This window comes from Varroa jacobsoni, unplaced genomic scaffold (genome assembly GCF_002532875.2).
Source record: "Varroa jacobsoni isolate VJ856 unplaced genomic scaffold, vjacob_1.0 scaffold_1191, whole genome shotgun sequence".
Lineage (NCBI taxonomy): Eukaryota > Metazoa > Arthropoda > Arachnida > Mesostigmata > Varroidae > Varroa > Varroa jacobsoni.
Genome location: NW_019214093.1, coordinates 289,174 through 312,448, shown reverse-complemented (window position 1 = coordinate 312,448; position 23,275 = coordinate 289,174). Strand labels below are relative to the sequence as shown.

Genomic DNA, 23,275 nt, shown 5'->3' with positions numbered 1-23,275 from the left:
AATAGACAACAAAGCTAGTAAGACCGCTAAAAACACAGGTACAGTGACGATTAGCCGCATCGATACATCCGATGTAAAGCGTCCATTTATTTCAGGACTTTTGTCATACCCAAAGATTCTGTCTAATGTTGATGTTGTCAACGTTTTTTTTTTAGCATGGTTGGCATTGTTTTTGAGGCGTCTAAATCCAGTAGGGGAATGCTCATACTGTCTCTGCGTATCGTTCCACAAAAACTCTCTTTAACATTTAAGCCCTTGAAGGCACTCTCCGCGTTGTTGTCGTAAGGCTCGTATCCTTCGTTCATTCGTGAGCTGCAGGAGACTACACTGTTGTGTCTCATGTAAAGTAAATCAATGGCAGCTACACACAACATGACTCAATGAAACGATACTTGTTACGACCAATGATTTCTGCTTACCAGTGCTATGAGTATGCAGTATTCAGCCAACGCTCCCCATCGTTCATTCTAAACAGAACCGTATCTATGCTAACAAATGACTGATATTTTTTGTCCTGTATTAGCAATTTGTGGTTAGAAAAAATCATAGAGCCCGCTTCGTAGCAACTGCAACTTTGCAAAGAATGGAAAGGATCTCTATCTTGCTGTCGGAGACCATTAACGATTTTTTGACAGCAGGTAACTAGATTCGATCTCTTGATCATTTAGCAAACATTAAAAAAACAAAAACATTTTCTATATCCATACATCGATTTAATATAAAAGTAAAAAGACTAGTCACCCACGTCAGAATTGTACTGTCATTGCCGTCCACGCGTAGTTTACCGTCCCCGAAAATTAGATCTCGAGCAATTGCCAGCAAAAGTTAACTACCAACACAAACCAACAATTAATTAGGGCAAATGCGCTCAGGCTAGTACCTCTCGTGACTGTCGTGCGGATTTCTTTTGGCCGCTTGCTCATAGGCCGCGTTTATACATGAAACCAAGGCGTTTGGCCTGTGCTGACAGCGATAGCCGTCATTTAGGTAGTTAATGCGAGTTTCCTTAATGTTAGTTAGTTTATGAGTTAATGCGAGGGCCTTTTCAGGTATCACTCGAATACAGCACGCACACACACACACACACACACAAAAAAACAGCAGGTTTACATACTAGGCTGACGGTAGGCGAGGAGCTTGAAGATCCAAGAGCCCAAGAGTACTATCAATGCCTGAGTTTTTTTGTTTTCTAACCTAAACTGCGAAATCTTTTTCTATTTCCTCCTTTATTCTTCATCTATTCTGTCCCCTACGAAAACCTTTCCCGCATTCTTCGAAGGCAGTGTAGAGACTGGCAACAGCGTTTACAGTTTTGGTAAAAATTAATTTTCCATAAGTACGTTGGACAATAATAACTGGCTGTCGTCTACCTTTCGCCATGATAAGTTCGTCGTTTTGTTCTAGAAAAAGCTGGCTTTCTTCTAATACCAAACAAGAGTAGCGTATGAACGCGTGTTCACTGCGTCAAATAGTCTGCAAAAAGCTCTTCTAATTTATCCAAACATGTTGTACGTCCTTAATTACGTCTAATTTTCGCTCGCTTTCTCTATATGTAAGCGTCCGGTTCACTTAGCAACTGGGCTCAATCATCAATTGGCAGCTGTCTGCTAATGTGAGAATCGTTCATCATAGCCCCTCAGTCCGATATCCTAGCCGTCGCTAGCCAGAGCGTGCGTCTGCTTTGTAAACAAGCGACCACCATTGACGTTTTTTTCTGTAAATAGTCGATTCAGGCCGCCCAAAGACGCTGTGACAACTCAATCAAGTAATTGTCTAGAACGAAGTTGTAAAGCGTCATACAGAAATATGAGGACAGCACCCTCATGGAGAAACGGCTGTCACCAATTAAGTCGATGTTAAATCAATTTATCGATTGTTTGGCGTCACTTGCACCTTTGCAGAAGCAGAAAGACATTTTTTTTTCAATGGCTGACCTGTACAGTCTATATTGAGTGAAACTGGAACGGAAGCCGTCTGTTTCGTCCACGTATCGAGCGCCTCGAATAACTGCGCATTTGGTTCAATAGAACATTTCAAGAATCGGCAAGATCGTTTTCAAACGAGAAGATCTTCAATTACATATCTTGGCATAAATTGTAACAGTTTAATGTGTTGTATGGCAAGAGTGAAGCCCTATCGTCTTCCACACCCGGCTCCTGTTATGGGTACGACGGACACAGGACTTACCTTGATGGTCCCTTAAAGCGAACTATTGTTTCATCAATAGGAACGAACTACTTGAATCTACCAGTGCATTGTTTTCTAAGAAACTGATGGTCTTCATGCTGTACGTGCGGCACGTAGCATGTATCAGAAATATTATTCGCAATTATTCAGTTTGTTTTATTGCGGTACCACACCCATTAGCACAGGCCCGTCTACCGATACAAGACATCTTGAATCGAGTAGGCACAAATTGGTTCAGTTTTTCGTAAAGGCGGCAACGTTATCGAGAAGGTAGCAGTTCTCTGCCGGTCCCCTGTTGTCATTACGCCTTTTGACGAGCCACCCGGCTACTCGTCGCTGTCATCGGAGACTGCTCAGTGGTCTGACGAATTGAGGAGCCAAGGGGTATAATGATTATAACAGGCGTCCTGCTAGCGCCGAGACCAGATATCAGTCGACAACAATATATATGTATATTTTATATAGATCGATACTTGCTGCCCATGATTATAATAGTATCAAAATATTGTTATTATATTGCAGTGCCGCTAGACGTCTGCCATATTTAATGGTGATGATTACGACTATATTATTATCATGCAACAGCAACCAGCAGTAGCAGACCTAGTCGCCGTTACTAAAGCCCGACTGATTCTATCCGGTATTGCGAATGGCGGTGGGTCATCCCATCCCGAGATGGTGGACCTCTATGTCACCGTGTTTCTTTTTGTCTAACCCGCTCTTCTGCTTCGTATCGATATGGTTGTCCAACGTTGACAACAGCATCATTGATGCGGTACAGTCATTGCATGGCAGCAATTGCATCTTCAGCAGTTCAATAAGCTTTGTTTATAAAAAAAAAAAAAAGGCTAGCGAAGACAGTGATTTAGAACTAGCGGAATCAATCCGTGGCTGTTTCATATCGATGCTGTTAGCGGTGGTTCAATAAGTGATAAGTGGTTCAAGCAGCAGCTCCCCTCATCTGCTTACGCCGTTGTCAATGACACTTTGTTACCATCGCGATGGCCGTGGCTTGTTTTGGCCGATGACACCCGGTTTAGTCTTTTCAAACTGACAAGAAACCGCTTTGTTATCGTCCATACTTAGGACCATGTCTGTCGCTGCCGGCGCCATATCTCCACCCGCTTCCTTCCTCCTTCGCAATACGACACCCCAATCGACTCGCTTGTTGTTTTAGCCGTTGGCCTATTTATTACATGCCCCCTGCTCCTGCGGTATCAGCAGCAGGGAGCATGTTCCTTAAAACTCGGCTCGAGGTTTGGAGTTCCGTATTCGACAAAAGCCAACATCAACGGTAACGACCGCGAAGATGATACCGGGAAGATGGACATTAGGGAGCTAGTTAAACGGTCACATGTCCACATATTCGCGTAGTCTGTACCAGCCCCAATCGACCAAAGCGGGCGTGGAACTGGGCGCTCCGCGCTGGACACAGGTCATTTTCTGTGGCTCCCTCAGAAGCCAATAGCTATTAGAAGCCAAAAGCAGAAGCAGCGAAGACGAAGCGACGGCTGCTGGCCGACGGAGCCGAAGGGAAGCTGTGTCATCGGGAGAACCTTCAGCAAACACTGATTTGGCTTGCTTGCCCTGTTTGTTCTGTTTTTCTTGTCGTCGCGGCGGCGGGGCGACATCGGAGAGGCGCGATGCTGTTGCCTCTATTGGTTCTACAAATGTACGTCTGACATCTGCTTCACAGCTTACACTTAACAATAGTCCATTTATTCAGTGGGAGGCAGGGAGAACGGGGTACGTATTTTCGAAATTCGCCACTACCAGTGCTGCTGTTGCTGTAATAGCCACCAGCCTGCCAGCTGCGAAGACGACCATACCAATATGCTGTTATCACTGATGACGCTAATGTTGTCGGTGCTGTTGCTGTTGTTGTTGCCATCTAAATCAACGACTCGGACATCAGCTCAGGCGCCAGCAAGACGAACAGCGTGAATCTGCCTGTCGTTCAGAATCGAAGTACTTCGAGGTACTGTGCCAGCGTTTTTCAATCCTCTATAGCACATGATTTTTCCCTCTTCTTCTCTTTATCTCCCCGTACCCCTCGTTCCCTTTGCTGGTTCCACCAGCGTTAATGCTATATTATCACGATAGAAGACGATAGTGCTCTCGTTGCTGGTGGCGTCATTTATAACAAAAGCGTTTTGTCGAGTCCCATAAATAGGGAACGACTAGACAAATGCTATTGACCACCGTTACAGAAGAGCTGAATTTGTCGACGCGCTTCTGCACAACCAATGAGTCGATCAGCCGACCAGTTTCCCCGGCCGATTCATCCCCAGCGCCTCTCGTTCTAGCCGGGCACAGATCAATGTCGACAACTACAACAAATGCTACAACCTGGCACAACTAATGCAGTGCTGCTCATATAGCGAGATTACAACAACGTCGGATGACACGCGTTGTTCTACCGACGGCGTCAGGAAGTTGTGCCAGAGAGGTGTTGCGCTGTTAATTCAAAGGAAAGTCGCGAGTTCTCGTACGCGAGCGCCAGCACTTCTCGAGGTCGTAGCATCGGAAACATAGTAGCAACGTGGAAACTCCGCGCGGTACAAACGACAGACGAAGTCGGATAGGATTTTAATCAACGACAAAGAGGATAACTTGGTTCCATTGATGTACATATATATATGTATATATATATATATATATATAATAGAGAGAGAGAGAGAGAGAGTATATATATACACATAACAACTTATCTATTTTATAAATATATTGCCGCGAATATACTACAGTAATCGCGCAATGTAATTGGCCAGTGACGAGGTTCTAATATCTCTAAGTATTTTTCACATCTGTGATGATCTATATGTACATGTAAGCATACTTGGTGACTACTTCGTGACTTCGGGTTTTTTTGCTACTTCTGTTGTTACGAACCCCCCTCGACACTGTTTGTTGATCCCTTTTTTCCACTGTTTCCATCGTCGAAGACTTACGTCGCCCTCAGTTCTCGTTGATCTAACCTTAATTTAACGTTTTAGCGTGCGAAATATGTCTACCAGACCATCTCTCGGACCTGCACTCGGCGATACGGCGGATCGGTCGGGTATAGAAAGTAACCATAACAGTAGTATATTCGGTGTGGTTCTTTTTCCAGCCAAATTTGGAGACGTCTGTCTGTTTTTCCGTTCCGGTGTTGCTTCTTGGGTCTAGACTTTCTGTCACGGACAGCTAATGCTTACGTAAAAAATGAAAATCGCCGCGACATGAAGCAGCTCCGAAGAACCTTCGGTGCCCTGTTGAAGTAATAACCCATACCGAAGGCTCTACAAATCGCAGATGCGGCTGCGACGAGAATCTGTCGCGCATGGCACAAGAAATTACTATACGTAAACAACATAACACGAGACTTTTTGACCATCCGGTCGCAGCAGACGGCTCTGGCCTCATTAAGATGATAAGGATCTGCCATCGAGGCATCGGGCGATGGGTCGCCGAAATGGTCGCCGTGGAAGGCTACACACGTCCGATATGTGTGTTGGTGGTAAAGAATGACTCAGCCATCGTTGAGGGGAAATAGCACAGTCAACGGGACGGTTTCAGTGCGTACTTGTATTACGTTGCGTACGAGAAACTAGCGTCGCTGAACGATCTCGTCAACAGCATCGGTCGATAGGGGATGTTTAAAGGGATTCCAGTTCTCTGAAACTTGAATCTCAACTGTGTACGCAAATATGAATAGAGAACTGGGCGAACAAACGGATGGTTCTGGATATTTATCGAGTGCTTGTTGAATACGCCTAGGTGAGCCTCCTCTTGCTGCTAGTTTTTTTCAAACATCAAGATAGAAGATAGGACCTAAGGCCTAGATGGAATACGTCCGGGTGGGAACGGAGCTTCCAACGTTAGAGGTACACACAAGCTGCTTAATTTGCCGTTCTATGATTGTGCGTTAGTTGTCTATCAGAACAATGGCTAACATTTTTCCCGTCAGCTTAACCCGTGCGAGATACGATAGACCAATAATACGCCTCGGTAGCTTAGCCGGGTAACAAACTCCAACGAGTAGCATCTTTTGATTACGACATATATTTACAAAAGCGGCACTTCTATACTATTTTTTTTCGTTACATTCTTTATGCGACATTAGGTATCCTTACAAACAGACGGGCGTACCATTAGCAACTAAATACAGATACACCGTAAGCAAGATAGCTTTAAATAGGTGTTATTATTATTATTATTATAGAACATGAGTAGTCAAAAAGATCATACCTGTTACTTACTCTCTCTCTCTCTCTCTCTCTCTCTCTCTATATATATATATATATATATATATATATACACACATACATGTATATATATAAGAAAGTCATTGACTTTGCGTGTCGTAGACGCTGGCCAATACAGAACGAATCAGGTCGCTTGTTCATTTATTTGTTGTCAGTGTTAGTCTTCGGTTTTCGTTCCTTGTCGAAGGCACGCGCGTGATACGAAGATTCAAGCAAATATTGACTAGCATTCATTGTTCTTCTCGTGGTCATCGTTCTTCAATAATTCCGCCGGAATCGCCGTCGTCGTAGCCTCGCTCGCGAAATAGCGCGAGCTCTGCTTGAATTTATTTATTCCCTAGCTGCATATGATATCTAGTGGATTTTCTCTCAATTCAAGTATTAGTTTGCTGTTTTCAACGCAACTTCATTACGGCTAGCAGTTCGAATTCGACTGATAACGGCATCATTTTACGGGTACCAATACAAATCGTCATAGCAGACGTAACCGTAATCTCAAGGGCCTGCCGTTGTTGTTGTGTTGTCTTTTCTCGATCAATTGAACAACCGATTGAACCTGACTAAGGACCAATGCTGCCGCGATTTCTGAGGCAACTTCATTTCGCGAACGCATCACCGACATTGGTTTCGTAACTTTGGCGTGGCTGTCATTATACGTCTAGCAGTTCTGCTACCGCTGTGGCGGTCAATACTCGCCGTGCGGCTGCCATCACCACCGGCGGTCACTATACGATTAACCATAAAGTATTGTGCGGGCAAGATACTACGGCACGAGCAGCAGAATTCGTTGGTACTCCGCGAAAAGACACTCGAACGAAAACGACGTCTTATCCAGGATGACGCAGTCTTCTGTTAGTCAACAGATGGTGGCCAAAAGAGTGGATTTGTGACAGCAGATCGGCGGTGGAATCACCTATGGTTGCCTAGGACTATCGTCCACGTTGCCGGCCGTCTCAGCATTGCCATGCTGCTGCGGTATCGCGTACCCCACTAAGCACCTGAGGCTCCAACACTCACTTCGCTGCTGCCATAATATTCTTATAAGACACGGAGGAGGAAAGCTATACGCCTGTCACAATCGCACTCTACAGCAGAGTTGCGCCGTACAAATAAAAACGGTCCACGCAAGATGTCAGGACGCGCTCAGTTATTTACATAGCTTTGACGTTTACTCGTCTCCGCTTCAGCGATCGGTGTACCGCCATCGTGGCACACCGCAGACGGGCGCTGACATCGAATGCGTTGATACTGGTCCGGTGTGGCTTATAGTGGACACGATGGAGATGAATGGGCAGCAAGCAGCTTGACGAAGAACTCCTTTTCTGTATCCGCTCTGCGATACAGCTGAATGTGCCACTGCAGCCGAAACCGCCCATCAAAACGTAATGCTCGTGGGCGCTCCGAGCCCGTCTGTCCTTTTTCGGGGTCTTTCCACCGTCCTCCCAGCCATCATCAGAAAATGAAGGAAACGGAAAAAGGTTAGATATATTGATTGACTAGTATGTTGAAAACGCCGTCGTGAATGCATGAAGGTAAGTTGACATTGAACGCTCGTTATTTGCGGAGTCAGGTTGAATTTATTGAAATTAGTTTGTTAACGCTGCTTTTGAAGAGATGCTAGGGCAAGAAAAAGGGAAAAGTTACAACCTGTTGGGGGATGCCCACTTTCCCGTTCGCGAAATTTCCATTGGCTGAGTTTCGTAGATAATACGCTGTACCTGCGTCGCCTATGGTGAACAAGAAGTTCCGTGAAAATTACACTCTTTTTCAAAAGCTAACGATGCGCGGAGCTGAGCATAAGCTATCGGTTTCTTTTATTCATATAGAAATGTCCGGATCAGAGATGAGTTCGTTCGGGTTCGAACCCAGGCATACATAGATTTTGTTTCGTGTTGGGAGCCAACCAGTTAGCCGTCTGACGGAATGTCTAGCGGCGATACCCGACGTAGCACAGATATCGGACAACACTGTAACTTATTAATTCGGAGAAAAATTACACTAAATCACTGTATTGGGCACGGATTTCATTCAGTAAATTGATTACCCTAGGAGTGTTCGATTCACCCCCTGAAAGGCATCAAGGCGCCAGGTCGTAAGTTACTTTTTTCGTCTGCTCCGTCGCAGAGCATGTGCGCGAGGATCGGGCTTGGCGCTGAAGATGTTTATCGGATGAAACCGCTGGGCTCTGCTCGCCCTCTTTTTTTAAAGCTGAACCAGGGAACATTTCTGAGGCCAGTATAAACTGCTTACCCGTGTTTAGGAATTGCTTATAGCAGCAGGCGAGCAAAGGAGCGGAATTGAACGGAAGCATAAACGTCAGTTGCAAGCTTACATGGATAAGTCAAGTAAACCTAGGAAATGTAAATCTAACGTTAATGCTGAAAAGCTCCTTTAAAGCCCAGTAAATTCATATGCGTTCGCATTTAAGGAAAAAATTAATGAATATCATGTACAGATATTGGTTAATATTTGTATTTGTGTGATCGATTCTATCTGTCGTGAATTTTCGACCTGCTAAACAGTGTCCTAAAATGACAACGACGGATCTATCGTCGTTCCTCTGACGCAACAATTCTCTATAGTACCACTATTGACAAAGAAAATTCCCGCTCCTCTTGCGATTTCTTGCTCGAATAATTTATTAAATTAGATTATTTATAAAACGTTTTTATTTTTAGTAACTGCTCTCATTGCGGTGGTACAGTAACGATCTATATGCATGGTTTCTGAGCGAGCGAGTGGCCGAGCCGATATAATATTACTAAGCCTAAAGTTACTACTTATCGTTCCGTTCCGTGAACTCGGTCATGCCTATAATATGGTTGTTGACGGTATATATAATAAACTAGTGGCAAATAAAACGTTTAAATAATGACAATTCTGCAGTAAGTTGACATATTGTTATGGCAGTCATGGGTAATTTTGTCTCTCCAAAAACATAGGTATGCACCAGGTTCAAGATATAGATGGAATAAGGTCGACGTCATTAGGATTATGCTGTAAATAAGAGCAGATATTTGAATGAAACTTGTAACTTGTGCCGATAGAGAAATCCTCTTATATATGGACTTGTTTATCTAATATATACTGTTGTTCGCGCCTTCAGTTCAGGGCTTGAACGACTCACAGGTTATTTCCTAAAAGTTCTTTCCGTGCTAAATTTGCGACTAACTTTTTTCTATAATAACCATGAATAAGGTTATATTAGTACTTTTAGAGTAAGTGAAGGAAATTTCACTTAAACACGTGTCACACAAGAAAAACTCTAGCGGATTCAAGGTTTGGGCCCAAATATTTAAGAATATAGAAAGTATAAGGCAGAGTAACCATTGGAACTGACCTAGACTAACCGGTTGATACTCTTTTATCAGAGAATGGCCACTATCTAAGAACGAAAATTTATCGAGATCATTAGAACTTATTTCTACATTATTTTGATGAATTTTCAAGCTCTGCCAATTTCCCTCTGATTTTTCGGAAGCCGTATTAACATAGACCGTTAAATTTTAACGCAGTTTCGTTTGGCGTAAATTCATCGGATTAGAGCTAGTCTTTTAAGCGTTTCATAGAGTTTCGAAAACCCCGAATTTATTATTCTATTCTGACGTACTATCGGCAGAATGCACGTGAGTATACGCCTGCTACAGCCCGCCAGAAGTTCCCTCAAGTTATACTGAACATATTTTACAACTATCTATTGGCTAGATAGGCGTTGCCTTTTACACTATAAACAGGGAAAGTTTGTTTATGGCTGGTCAAATTGTGCGGGGTTAACCAGCAGCAGCCTGATTGATATTGATATTGGCCTGATTGAGCCTGATATTGGCTTGTCGAAAAGGTATTGACCGATCTTCTAGCTAACTAACTGGCTTTAGAATAATATATCTCGTGTAGTATTAATCGCGTCGAGTCGTTGTTCGTGTCGCTTTGGATCTGTCAGATATGCTGAGATTGTTGCAGGGCCTCTGTTTAGGCTTAAGATAAAGCGCCTTGACAACGAGTAAATTTTCTGAAAAACCTCGCTATATTTTTTAAGTTTTATTACAAAAAAGGTCCGACCGATGCTGCCCAGGCCCATAAAAAGAACTGTACTGTTTATGATCAAGGTGCGTTATCGAGAGAAACGCCCTAAAGATGCTTCTGCCGCTTCCGTTTTAAAAATTTCGATGTGAAGGACGCTCCCCTTTTAACGGTCGACCAATTACGAAAAAACATCGGTGAGCTTATTGCGAAGGTTGAGCAAGATGAACACGTGGCTAGCCGCGACATCGTTGACAAAATAAACATTTCCTACTAAATAGTTTTCAGCTAGTTCAAAGATTACTACGAATCGACGCTAGACAGTTTACTCGAACGTATTTTGATCTGCGGAAGAAAGTCCACAAAAGCGCAACAATGTCGAGCTACTTTTAAAGCAAGTGATTACTACCGATAAAAAGTAGATCACATGTAAAAATGGCGTGCAAGATAAAAATGCGCGTCATTCTTTTTACCATGACAATGCCAGGCCACGTACACGTTTAGCTACCCGACAAGAACTGAGAGAACATCGATGAGTAATCTCTACGCATCTGCTCTATAGGGCGAATCTTGCGCCAGCAGACTATCATCTGGTTCGATCTCCTCAGGACCCGTCTTAATGGTGCTAATTTAGTTTCATCGGAGGCACGCACAGATTGCTTACCATACGTTTTACAGCCGTGGCGTTACCAGAAAAATGAGAGGTCATCGATCAAAATGGCCGACATTTCGGTCAGTGATATTATATTGAAATTCAAAAATACATTTACTACAGTTTCGGCTTAAAAAACGGTCAGTATTTTTCAGCGACACTGAATAACGCATAGTTTGTCAAACACAGGTGTAGGTGGTTTTTCAACATAAACGGGTAAGCCTGCAGTTTATTTTTTTGTGTTACATGCCATAATAGGTAATCCACATATAACCAACATTCATTGATTTACGGATAAACGGGACGTTGATACTGTCCACCCGTGCGCACTTTACCCTTGTTCTCTTACCCAAACAGTAAATCATTTATATATGAAACATTATTCCTGCAGATGTAATTTGAAAAAAAGCGAGAGGAAATAAGAACCGTGCTTTTAAAATGGATTTCATCATGTCCCTTTCCAGGCGAAGGCGCAAAACCCAATCGAGACCCGAAAAAGGTCTCAATAGGCTCATATGGACAGCAGAACCTTATAGCAGTACAATAAAAAAAAGGGGAAATATTACTTGGGCTTTTTATCATCGTCGTATTTGTCATTTGATATGGACTTTTTCGGTGTTTTTTTTTTCTGTGAAATCAAATATATCATGTGTATGATACAAGTATGCCAGGGTCCACCAACTCATGTGTTCGCAAGTAACTGCTTATAAAAACACCCGGATTATACCGTTGCAGTATAACAGCTTAAGAATAGGTTATGGATCTCGCTACAAAGAAACACTCAGACTCCTTTCGGCTATAATCACGATGGGAAGTGATGGCTAATTTTTTTTTGTTCACGCCCTGTGGGTGCTACAAGCGTGACCTATTCGATTCTCGTGCGTGAGACGGCTATTACCTGCTAGATTTAATGGGAACATTCCACGCTAAGTTATCGATGGCGCTTGGCTAATGTTAAACGTCTTTTGGCGAACTCCGGTGCCCCTGAGTGATCCCTACTATCTAGCACTTATCATATATATATATATATATAAGTCCTAAATTACCGACTTGCTCCGGTCAGGAAAGAAGTATTTGTCACTTTATGGATGGTGTTCATCAACCCAGTTAGTGGCTCCATTCATTGGCGCAACCAAATACACCATGAATTTTGACAGCGTACTTATTGTCCTGGTAAATGCAATGTTGTCTCATTTGTAACTGAAGATCAGCTCAAAAAACCCAATCCACGGAATCAAAGGCAGATTTTCTTTCGAAGTCAGCCACCGGTTCTCTATTCTATAGATTTTTATTTTTTGCCATCATAGTCTGCCATTATTTTTTTTATACCTATGCAAAATCAGTCTATACTAACGCAAATAGATCTACTATAAATTTGTCAGATTACTGAGAACCTGTAAAACGTGGAGGTAGCGTTAAGTGGTTTGTTTGTCTTTTACTTCGGTGAGCTGTCTAAGTAATAAACAAATATAATGAGTTTTGTAGTAGATGACCAAATATATATCTTATCTATCTATATTGGTAAATGGAGTAGATAACACAAATATTTGATATGCTCGCACTATCGTGGAATTAAACCGATTAGTACCCTATATATATATATATATATGTATATATAACGCACATGGCAACTATCCCGTTGAATCGGATCATGACTATTAACATTATTATTACTGTCATTATCATCGGCGATATTATTGTGGCTTGCCTGATTCTACTTTTCAAATAGCCCGCCACAACTGAATGTAGACCGCGTTTCTCCGAATTTGCGGGTCCCATGCGTTCTATTGAGCAATTCAAGTAAAAGACGTGAGCGTCGCCCGTCGTGCTATCGGCTGCCGCTCAACGGGTAAAGCACGATTTTTGCTTTTTCTCCCCGCCGCGACATTACTGCCGTATCGTATCGCAGCAGCATTCGCCACGGCCTCTGTGCTATGTCGTGAGGTTATAAGGGTCGGTCGCAATTTTTCTTGTGGGTATTCTATTTCTGTTTTCGTTTTTGTCATCGTTGTTGCCGTCGAGAGAACCAAAGAAGGGATGTGTACTCGTTGTATATTCTTTACTTTTTTTCTAGGCGCTACAAAATGAATTGAAAGTCTTTCCCGTCCCGCGACAACAGCGACAAGAACCGTGACGGTCTGGGGGCCAGGCGCAGGCGACTGGGCCACGCAACTGGCACACGCGATGATTTGATAACGACACCACAGCAAAAGCAACCGTAATAACAACAGTGATGACAAAAGTCACGACCCTCTTTTGTAAATTAAGCTAAACAAAGGATAAAATAAACGAAGAGAAAAGCGCTCGCTGCGTTTTGTCGCACTGGGTGGTGACAGCTCACTTTGTATTGCAAAGGTAACTTTGAAGCTGGCACTTAACTGGATATGTCCAGCTATTGCTATTAATGTTGTTCTGATGTCAAATTATCACTTGGTATTGGAACTTGTTTCCGAAGTAAATAATTCTCTGGATTATATAAATGTTAGATGCTGCGATTGCAATGTGTAAGCATTGTCTGATACGGCACTGAGCTAAGTTACCGAATGCAACACTGGCTTGAGGGGGCGCTCGACCACGAATTTTCGACAATGAAGCTAGTTAACTACTAGTTAATAAAAAGCTTCGTAATTATTATACAGAGCCGATCGTAGGAAATGGTTAAAAGCAAGGAGTCAATAAAACTTAAGTGAAAACAAATTCGTCTGATTTTTGCAAATTCGTAGGCTAGCTGCCTATTGTTAAGCGCTCTCAAAACATGAACCATAGTCGTCTGTAGTCCAACAAAAATACGTTCCATTCACATGTCATTCATTATCCTTTCGCGTCGTCCTGACTGCCACCTCCAAATTAAAGAAGGACTGACTAAATCAGTTCTAGAAGCTACCAATATCCTAGCCTACTCTAGATATTGTAGTAATGCTGCTGGCCGTATTTGCCTCGAATCGTTATCCGCGCCCTCCAGAGTGGCTCACTGGACGTTATACTGTGGTTGACATGTTTATTAACGTGATCATTTTCAATGCTGGATGACAGACTTCGTTAAAATACAACATGCCTCCATTGGTTTCGCTATGATAGAAGTAATCCATTACGGCTCCCTACTACTGTATAGTAGAAATATTAGTGATTAGTTCGGATGCGGCTCGAGGGACTAAACCTGGGAACATTGAGGTGGTCTACATTTGATACAGACACACCTCGGTCCTGCTGGAAAGGCTGGCCGCATAAGCATTATATTTGTTTGGCCATATCGTTTTTGTTTGGCTTCTGTGTATCTGCATCGAGCAAAGGCTACCAGAAGCTTAGCAGAAAGCAACAACTAGCCTGTGTACTGTGTGATCTGTGATCTAATCGTTTGTCGTTCAACTGTCCATGCCCGTTTTCAGTGCCCTCTCAATACTGCAACAACAACAGCAGCAGCAGCAGCAGCAGCAACAGCAGCAGCAGCAGCAGCAGCAACAACAACAACAGCAGCAGCAGCAGCAGCAGCAGCAAACAACGCCGAAGAACGGAGCTTTATCAAACCTGTTCCTCAGCCAGTCGATCTTTGCCGCCGCTGCAGCCGCTGTCGCCGCTCAACATCCGCTCGGAGCACTCAGTCCGTTACGCCTGGCTCCCGGCGCGGGCGGTCTCGGCCTTGGTCAAGCCGGCCTTGGAGTCGGAGCTGCCGCAGGACTCAGCGCGGGATTGGCGGGACTTCCTGGACTTTCCGGTCTTCCTGCAGTACCCCCCGTCCAGCCATCAGCTGGTTCTCCAGCACCGCTCGATGGATCGGCACTCGATCTCAGCCTCAGTCGATCAAGTTCCGTGTCAAGCCACGGCTCCGTCTCGCCCGGTAAAATGTTTGCCAGTAAACATATGCTAGAGGAGAGAAAAATAGCTTTTTTCTCATATGTAGTTGATTGCAGCCAAAGATAAAACGCTCTTGTCCTAGAACCACTCATTATTAACCCTGCATTTCGTCGCAATTGTACTGTCCATAGGCATCACCCCATTGGGGCTTCTGCCTGGAAGCGCTTTGGCCGCAGTGACTCCTCTAGTATCAGCACCTCCTCCATCTCTGGGCGGATCGACCGCATCGGCCACGCCCGCATCTCCCTCTTCGTCCTCCCTAGCGCTTCCATCCTCGCCAACCTCATCACCAACCTCGACGACCCCACTCGATTATCGAGTCGAGTCCTTGAAACGCCGAAAAATTCACAAATGCGACTTCGAGGGCTGCGAAAAGGTCTATACCAAAAGCAGTCATCTCAAAGCGCACAAACGGACTCATACAGGTAAGCCTCAACGGGTGGGCTTATTGTCAGCTGAGAACCTAAAACAGTTTTAGAATACGAATACGGTCAGCTGATTCTTGTGGTCAGAGGCGTTCGGTCGAAGTTGTGCGTCCCCCAGACGAAGCTGTTAGCTCATAAGCGTTTTGCAAATCTCAGAAACGCAGGGCCAGCTAAATCCAGATTGGCTGCGTTGGAAATAAGCCTAATGTGAAATTTCGCAGTAAACTGTTCTCATTGAGTGTTCTTTTTGTCGTTGCAGGAGAAAAGCCTTACACGTGTACGTGGGAATCATGCACGTGGAAATTTGCGCGTTCCGATGAGCTGACTCGGCACTACCGAAAACATACCGGTCAAAAACCGTTCAAGTGCCACCTTTGCCAAAGGTCCTTCTCAAGATCCGATCACCTATCACTACACATGAAGAGACATTAGTCATCATCAATGCGACGTCAATGACTGTATACGACATCATTTCCTAATATTTGGCCTTAACAACTGGGAGATCGGTCGCTCCTTCGCTATTCAATAACGGATGTCGGGGTAACAAAGGGAAACTTCCTGTGCGGCCAAAGATTGAGCATCATCGTCTTGGCACTCGAAAATAATCTGAGGTCAAAGCATCAAGCGAGGCAGATCATGATCAAGCTGATTTCACTCGTAAGGCAAACGGCTATACATGTTACCGTCGTTGCACTGGAGTATCAAACGTAGATGTCAGGTGTGATGATCTGACATTTTCTATAGGCGCGAAAAATAAATAATCCTCTATTATTTTCAAAGTTACCGGTCTTAGTAGTAGAGATTGTGGTGTAACTTTGGTAAGTTCTCAGTATGCGTGATATTCGAGGCGAAGCAGTGAAAATCGTAGGGGGTACGAATACAACCAAATACGAAGACAGCTGTAGGTGTATATCTGTCCCCGATTTACCTCTACTACGTCAGGCATATTCGGACGTATGTAGGTGGGCCAGTGCGCTCTCAATTCGGAGCTCACTGCTCGGCAGATCTCCGGCGTCAAGAACGAGGTCAGGTCAATTTATATAATAACATCGCGGCGATAGTTCTCATCTTCTGTCTGTATAATAAATGTACATATGATTGAATAATTGAACGAGGGTAGCAAACGGTTATAGTAGAAGTCCAATGAAGCCACCGTGCAACCGCGGTCTCTCATCAAATAGTTGTTATATTCATGTTTTAACGAGTCGTTCGAGAGCCTAGGCAGCACTTGCTAAAAGTCAGAAATTCGTTAAATTTGAGTTCTTGCTTACGTGCGTGCAGTCGGCTTCACGTATCGTATACTACGAATGAGCATACCAAAAATGCACAAGTTTTAACCAGGTCCTTTGCTTTTGATAGTTTTCTACCTAGGAATAGAGGGTGATAGTTTGATCTGATGTGTTTTTTGTAGTGCCTAGGCTCCCATTGCAGCGGCTCGAGTTGAGCGCCAACCCGTACGATTTTTTTTGCAAATTCTATATATAATAAAATATAATATTGATGATAATAATGTTTTGTGAGCGTCCTAGTCCCCTGTTGCAAGTGGGTTGGCCTCTTCTTTGTACAGGAACATATATATATATATATATATACATATATATATATATATAAAAGCCAGAGGCAGAGGAAGAAAGAAGAAAGATTTACAAAAATTAATATAAATACGATCAATCCAGAAATAGTAAAAGAAACGTTCTTCTTTTCCCGGATCCAAACAGACTGACATACTCAAAGGTAGGAATATAGTAGCAATTTGCATAGGAAACAATTGCGATAGCGCTAATTGTGTATACAATTAAAATCGGAAAATGTAATACCGATACTGATATATGATCGATACTTAATATCGATATGGGGTCTGAAATAAAAAAAAGTGGGAGCGAAGGAGGGCAAAGGCATGACAGATCGCGTGAATGGAATTGCGTGAATTACTGCACTATTATTAATTAAAAATGTGACTATTTCTAATGGACCAATAGCGGAAAGTCACGATCACTTTGAATTGAAATTAATTCTTTTCGAACGATTGCGGCAGTCAACTGGCAGTACTATTAATGAGTATTGTAAAATGAGGATGTTCTTGTTTTTTGCCTTGTTCTCCGATTATATCGACGAACTCATATCCGAAATACCTGCTAATAACAAAAATGTATACGAATGATTTTATCGGTGCCCCTTGCAGAGTACAAAGCAAAATGTTTGTATAGAACATATAGAAAATGGCAGAGAGAAAACGTCCGACAAAAACGCTGCCGCCATCTTGGCTAGCAGCTGATGCCGAAGCAAAATTGAACGCAGAGATATAAAAACTGTATATTATGCTAGTTTATATATATATATATATATATATATATATACATATATTAGATAAATAACAAACTACAAATAAAGTCGTAGTAAACGACACGAGTAAAAGGACTAATATGAGAGAACTATGGAAAAACGATATCGGAACCCAATTCGTTGGCTAAGAGGAAACAAGGCACGTGAAGCCGACCGATTACGCCAAACTCGCGGTGTACGGCGAATCAGTAAATGCTAGGTCCGGGTTATGTTGGCCAGTGCGGCAACGGGGCAACTCGAATGTATTTTATTTATCGAAAAACTAAGAAGTACACACACATACACATACAAACATACATACACAGATGAAAACCGCAGTGACAAATAATAAATTGACGAATGGTATGTTGATAAGAAAATGTGTTATCTATATATTTTATGCAATCGAGAAACTTTCTAAGCGAGCTAAACATATAGAAATACAACGCAGACACAGGATCATAAGCGCAAATCATGCTCTTAAGCGGGCATTTTTCGTAGCGAGTAAATTATCAGTCATACTTTCTGCATGGTAGATGTTAATCTGAGGTAAATCTTTTCATCAAAAAATAATTATGCGATATCTTGAGGTCAATTTTTATCAGTTGAAGTAAGCAGACGAGTGACTAGCGTTCCTTTCGTTGCCTTTGTTAGGTAGTCCCAATATCTCTCAGCCCTTTGTTAGGCCTTAGTGGAATGGTCGAATGGCCTCAGTCGAAATTCAAAATCGTGAATAGGATAAACGGGCACTCACTCTGTCAATGATGCCGACCTAACCTCTGCCTTGTGCCATACCCCTGAGGGAATAAGACAACACAGCGAAAACGGCGACTAAATAGAATCAAAACCATAATTGCGCTGACAACGAACATGTCAGCGCACTTGTCCTATGATTCTATAGCCCTCCATATGTTGCCCTGCTTTCTTCACCAATTGAGGGCCATGGAACACGTAAAAGGTCACCGGGCGAAAAATGTCATTCGAAAACATCGGCCGCCAGTATAAGCAACAGCTGTGACATCAATGGAGACAATAATAGGTATAAGACAAAGACGCCCCTTTCCTTTTTTTCTCTTAATGGTGAGGTGCCGTTCCTGCAGTATCTGGACATATCAGGCGTGGATAGGCATAACAAGCGCACGCATAGGGTCGCGGCACGCTGGAAATTCTACAAGCGGAAGATAACTAATCCACATCTTCTATCCGTTGCTTCTTGCGGGTGTCACCGCACCGCATCGACCTGTACGGGGCTTTTAGCTCGTTGTGTGGCACCGTGTCACCATATAGATTTCACGCACCCACTGTTCTTGCGGTAGTACGCTTGATATTAACAATCACGATGGCAATAACGGCGTCCCATCTCGATGCTCGCACGCCTGCTACTGCTTTTAACGGGTTAACGGCAGTTTCGGGTACCACCGGCGCTATCATTTTTCGGGTTACTGCTTCCGAAACACACATTTGTCAGTTTGCAACTTAACGGTTGTGAGCAACGAGACTATACCGGCTGAGCTCGCCGGTAGACGCTGCGAAAGGCGTACAAGCAGGTCTCGAGCTAAGACGGCGCTTCTTCTCAAAGAAAAAAGAGATTACAAAAACGGGAGTGGTGTAGGGCACCATGCAGCGTGGTGTGGTCCGGACTGGTCAGGATGTTTACGGTCCATCCACTGTGAGGGGTCGCTGTATTGCTGAGAGATTGTTACCGTTCACCTACCCGGATGCGTGGCCGGACTGGAGGGCTGGGGGGAGGAAATTGTTCGTTGACCCAGTTGAAAAATGAGTCGAAAAACAAATTGAAGACAGACGACGGACCAAGTTTTGACGCGTGTCCGCTAACATATCGTCATTGAATATGATTTGAGTCGTCCAGCCAACATCGACAGATATCACCGAATAATCAACGGGTATACTTAATACGTGTTACATCGACATAGAGACGACATATGGGGTGGGAGGGGGACGGGCTGTAGACACGAAACGAGCTGTTCTGCTTTTTAGCGCACAGCACCAAAACAAATTGTCAACCCAATGAGGAAATACATGTATATAATCTTCCATTGTTTAGACTGAAAAGCCGGTAAAAAGGTTCTTCGTATAATACAAAGTTGGTGCAAATCTTTCAGGTCATGCTGTTCACATATTTTAGCTCGCTCGTGGTACAACGCTTTCCTAGCACTCACAGAGCATAGTCCATCATGACTGGTACGATACAGACACCCAGTAAGAATCTTAATGCATATTTATATTAACTTTAATATAGTCGTTGTGACTATATTACAGACAAGCAAGTTGGCCCATATAAATTAGCTCTCGTTAATGGATACCTTGTTACTATGTCATTCAAAGCTTTCTCTTTCATCGGACTTCACCACTCGGAGTGTTACCGTATATAAAGGTAAAATATCTACGAATTAAATAGATCATAAAAATACTTCAAAAGTTTCCGAAGGACGCTCGTTCTCACGTAAAAACTTCATGGATTGTGTAGATTGTTCTCCTAAGCAAAACTGGATTAGCACACATATATAATAGAGAAAATGTCCGTTGTGATGCTTTCGAGTTTCAGTTGTGGCTGAGCAGTATTTCCAGTGACATTGAGTACCAACCCTCAAAACCTTAACTGCCTAAACACAACGTTAAGTTAATAAGATGTCTATTACAGGTTATTATATTATTACAAATGTGGGACCTCATCTCAGGTTTTCGATGATGCATAATTCAACAAAAAGATCCAACGTCATATACATGTATAAAAAAAATAAAAAAAAAAAAAAAAAAAAAAGAATACCTAAAAACGTTAATCAGTTGTTGGTGTTTCTTTGACACCTGTCACCGATCCTACTTAATTATGTCATAAAAAAAAAAAGTTTATAATCTAATTCCGTTCGCAAACAGGCACCTGCACTAGATAGGATTCCTTCCCTTGATTTAACGTTGGCCTTCGTCTTAGCGAGGTTCGTAGTTCAAGATGGCTGGGCCGATTCATGCCAGCGTATTCCCGGGACACTGTACAATAGCGTAGGCCATCGTCAAACAGAACGAAATCAAAAGCAGACCCCATTGTAAGAGAGATGCTGTTAGCCGTAATACCCATAATAACTAGATACACTATTGTGATTGAAACCGACTTCGGGTCTCATACTTTGTATATACTAACTAACCTAATAATTAACTAATTCGTTATTTGTATTATGTGTCAAGTCAAGGCTGCCGGAATTAAAGCGGGGTCAGATCTGATTGAATTGTCCGTGACCGCCGATGATGCTGTATACAATCATTTCAATTTGATGGTACTACCACAGCCATTGGATGTCCTTTAGCAAAGGCTGGGAATCCTGAAGCAGCCGAAAATCACAATAAAGCCCATGATTCCACAGTGACTCTTGCCACCGATTAGTCGAAGCGGTTCGTGTGAGCGAAACTGTCTATTGAAAAACGGAGAAGTGACGCACACAGATTCTCTGTCGTACGACCTCTCTATCAAATAATCATTGAAAGTCCCTTATCATTGAACGAAACCTATCGGCAATGGAAACCATGGTAATGTAAAAGGCATTTTCAACACACGAGACTAGAATAGTAAATCTCGTCTAATAACTTTGTTTGCATGAGTTCATATTGTTCGCTCATTCAATTATCTACGATTACTAAGCAGTTAATTATAAAGGGCGACATTACAGGCAGGGGTGTTTATTGGCAACACATGTTCATGTTGCGCATGGTGAGCCACAGTCCACTATTTGGCACGTACGATCAATCGCGCTTTGGGACTCTTTGGCGACAATACATTGTGCCGTCAATCATCAAGACGAGGCCTAATCTCGGTGCGGCTTCACTAGCCAGACGTTACTTCACTTTCGATTTGTGTGCTTATGTGTAAGCCTCTATGTTGGTAAGTGCTAACTGTCTTCGAATGACATCAATGCCGCCAGCTGTTGTATTTGTCGTAATGGTGCTTATCTTCATTCGTTGCGTATCTGTGTATGTGTGTGTGTGTGTGTTTCTATGGGCGCTGGTGACTAAGCGCGTGTGTGAGCGCCCGTGTCGATTTGCCTGTCCGCGTGTCTGTCGCTGCAGTCGAAGAAGATGAAAAAAGGAAGAAGAAGCAAAGAAACAGAATTGTGAACGAAAACCAAGTTGTACGGGCCGTTAGGTAAAGCTGCTGTTGTTGCCGTCATTATTGGCTAGCTTTACCAATGCTGTGTAGCCATGCCATTACCACGTGGAGCCGGCGCTAGCGCCCTAAGGACCTCCGGTGATCCCGGAACATTGGTCCGCACTGCAGCAGAAAGCAGCATTAGTCGTGCGGTGACTTTATGGCTTGCGCGACCTATCGGCGCGACAACAGACAGACAACGGCCTGTAAACCAAGATACTGGCGCGACGCTGTGGTAAGCCGACGTCCAAGGAAAGCAGTGACAGCTGCTACATAGGGCGCCGCTTTGGGCGCGCGTTTTGGCGATTGTTGTCGTCACTCTTAGTTACTGTTCCTTCCAATTCGGCATATCTACGATTAAGCGCGTCTAACCGCATCCGGTCCGGTAGTCACAGCCTTCACCGTTTGGTCACAGCAGCTTGTCATCGTAATGCAAGCCACCGTTACATGTTCGTGGCCGAAGGCTAATAATGAAGGTAAAACCAATACAGCAGTCGCTGCCACTGCAGCCGTAATTGCCTTCGCTTTGTCAGCGGCATCAAGCGTCATCTCGACGATGAGTGAACGAACCATCGTCGACTAGTGGGAGAACCTAACGAAGCCAAACGACAGTCACAAAAATGAAGCGAAAAAAGATGGCCTCACTTCAACAATAATAGCAACAACAATGAAAAACAATAACATCGCGCACAGCCGCATCGTGCGTCGATGGTTCAAAGGCGAAGCCGGCCAAGGGGGTTTCTCGCAGTTACCGACGGAGCCGCGAAAGCCGGACCGGGTGTGATAGTGAGGTTGGGGGGAGACTGGCGCGAAGGGCTGCGGGCAAATCGTAGTGACAAACGCGCACAACAACGACTAAAACGCAAGAACCTTCTCTTTATCATGACCAACGTAAGAATGGCGACCATGCATGCAAATGGGTACCTTACTTCAGTCGATACTGCGTAGCTGACGATCTGCGCAGGCAGTGCTACCTGCAATAGCAATGAAACCAACGATCCCGCAGCCATGGTATCAACAGTAACGTCATTAGTTACTACGAAAACATTGCTCGTCAGTAAAGACCAGTCTCTAGTGGACAATGAGGTTTGTGGCCATTGCATAAAGCTTAGGAGAGGTCGGGACATTGGAAAAGATGGGGAGGGGGTTCCTGATCGAAATCGTTACTAACAGACGATGCTGGACGGGGCGATACTTTGTGTTGCATTATATGTTAATGGGGACAATCAAAAACGCTAAGATCGTAGAAGAAGGGAACTCTCATTCAGGTATCCGAGTGAATAGTAATGTGTATATAGATATATATACGTATGTGTGTTTCGGTAACAGCAATAGTAAATGACGGTACTATTACGTTTCTAGTGATTTGAAGAAGAGTGAACTCCGTTAAATGAGTTGTTTTCAGTGATAATAC

The 23,275-nt window shown here is 43.5% G+C and overlaps 1 protein-coding gene across 5 annotated transcripts in view; it reads left to right on the top strand.

The window, feature by feature from the left end:
- LOC111267451 (uncharacterized) overlaps window positions 1-18,085 on the top strand; it is a 140,547-nt gene extending 122,462 nt beyond the window's left edge. For all 5 annotated transcript variants that reach the window (XM_086971330.1, XM_086971331.1, XM_086971329.1 and 2 more), the window contains 3 exons: window positions 14,493-14,941; window positions 15,090-15,383; window positions 15,643-18,085. In XM_086971330.1, the coding sequence (XP_086827456.1) occupies window positions 14,493-14,941; window positions 15,090-15,383; window positions 15,643-15,815 (916 nt within the window). In that variant the 3' untranslated portion in view covers window positions 15,816-18,085. The remainder of the gene's footprint in view (window positions 1-14,492; window positions 14,942-15,089; window positions 15,384-15,642) is intronic.
- Window positions 18,086-23,275: the final 5,190 nt, after the last annotated feature.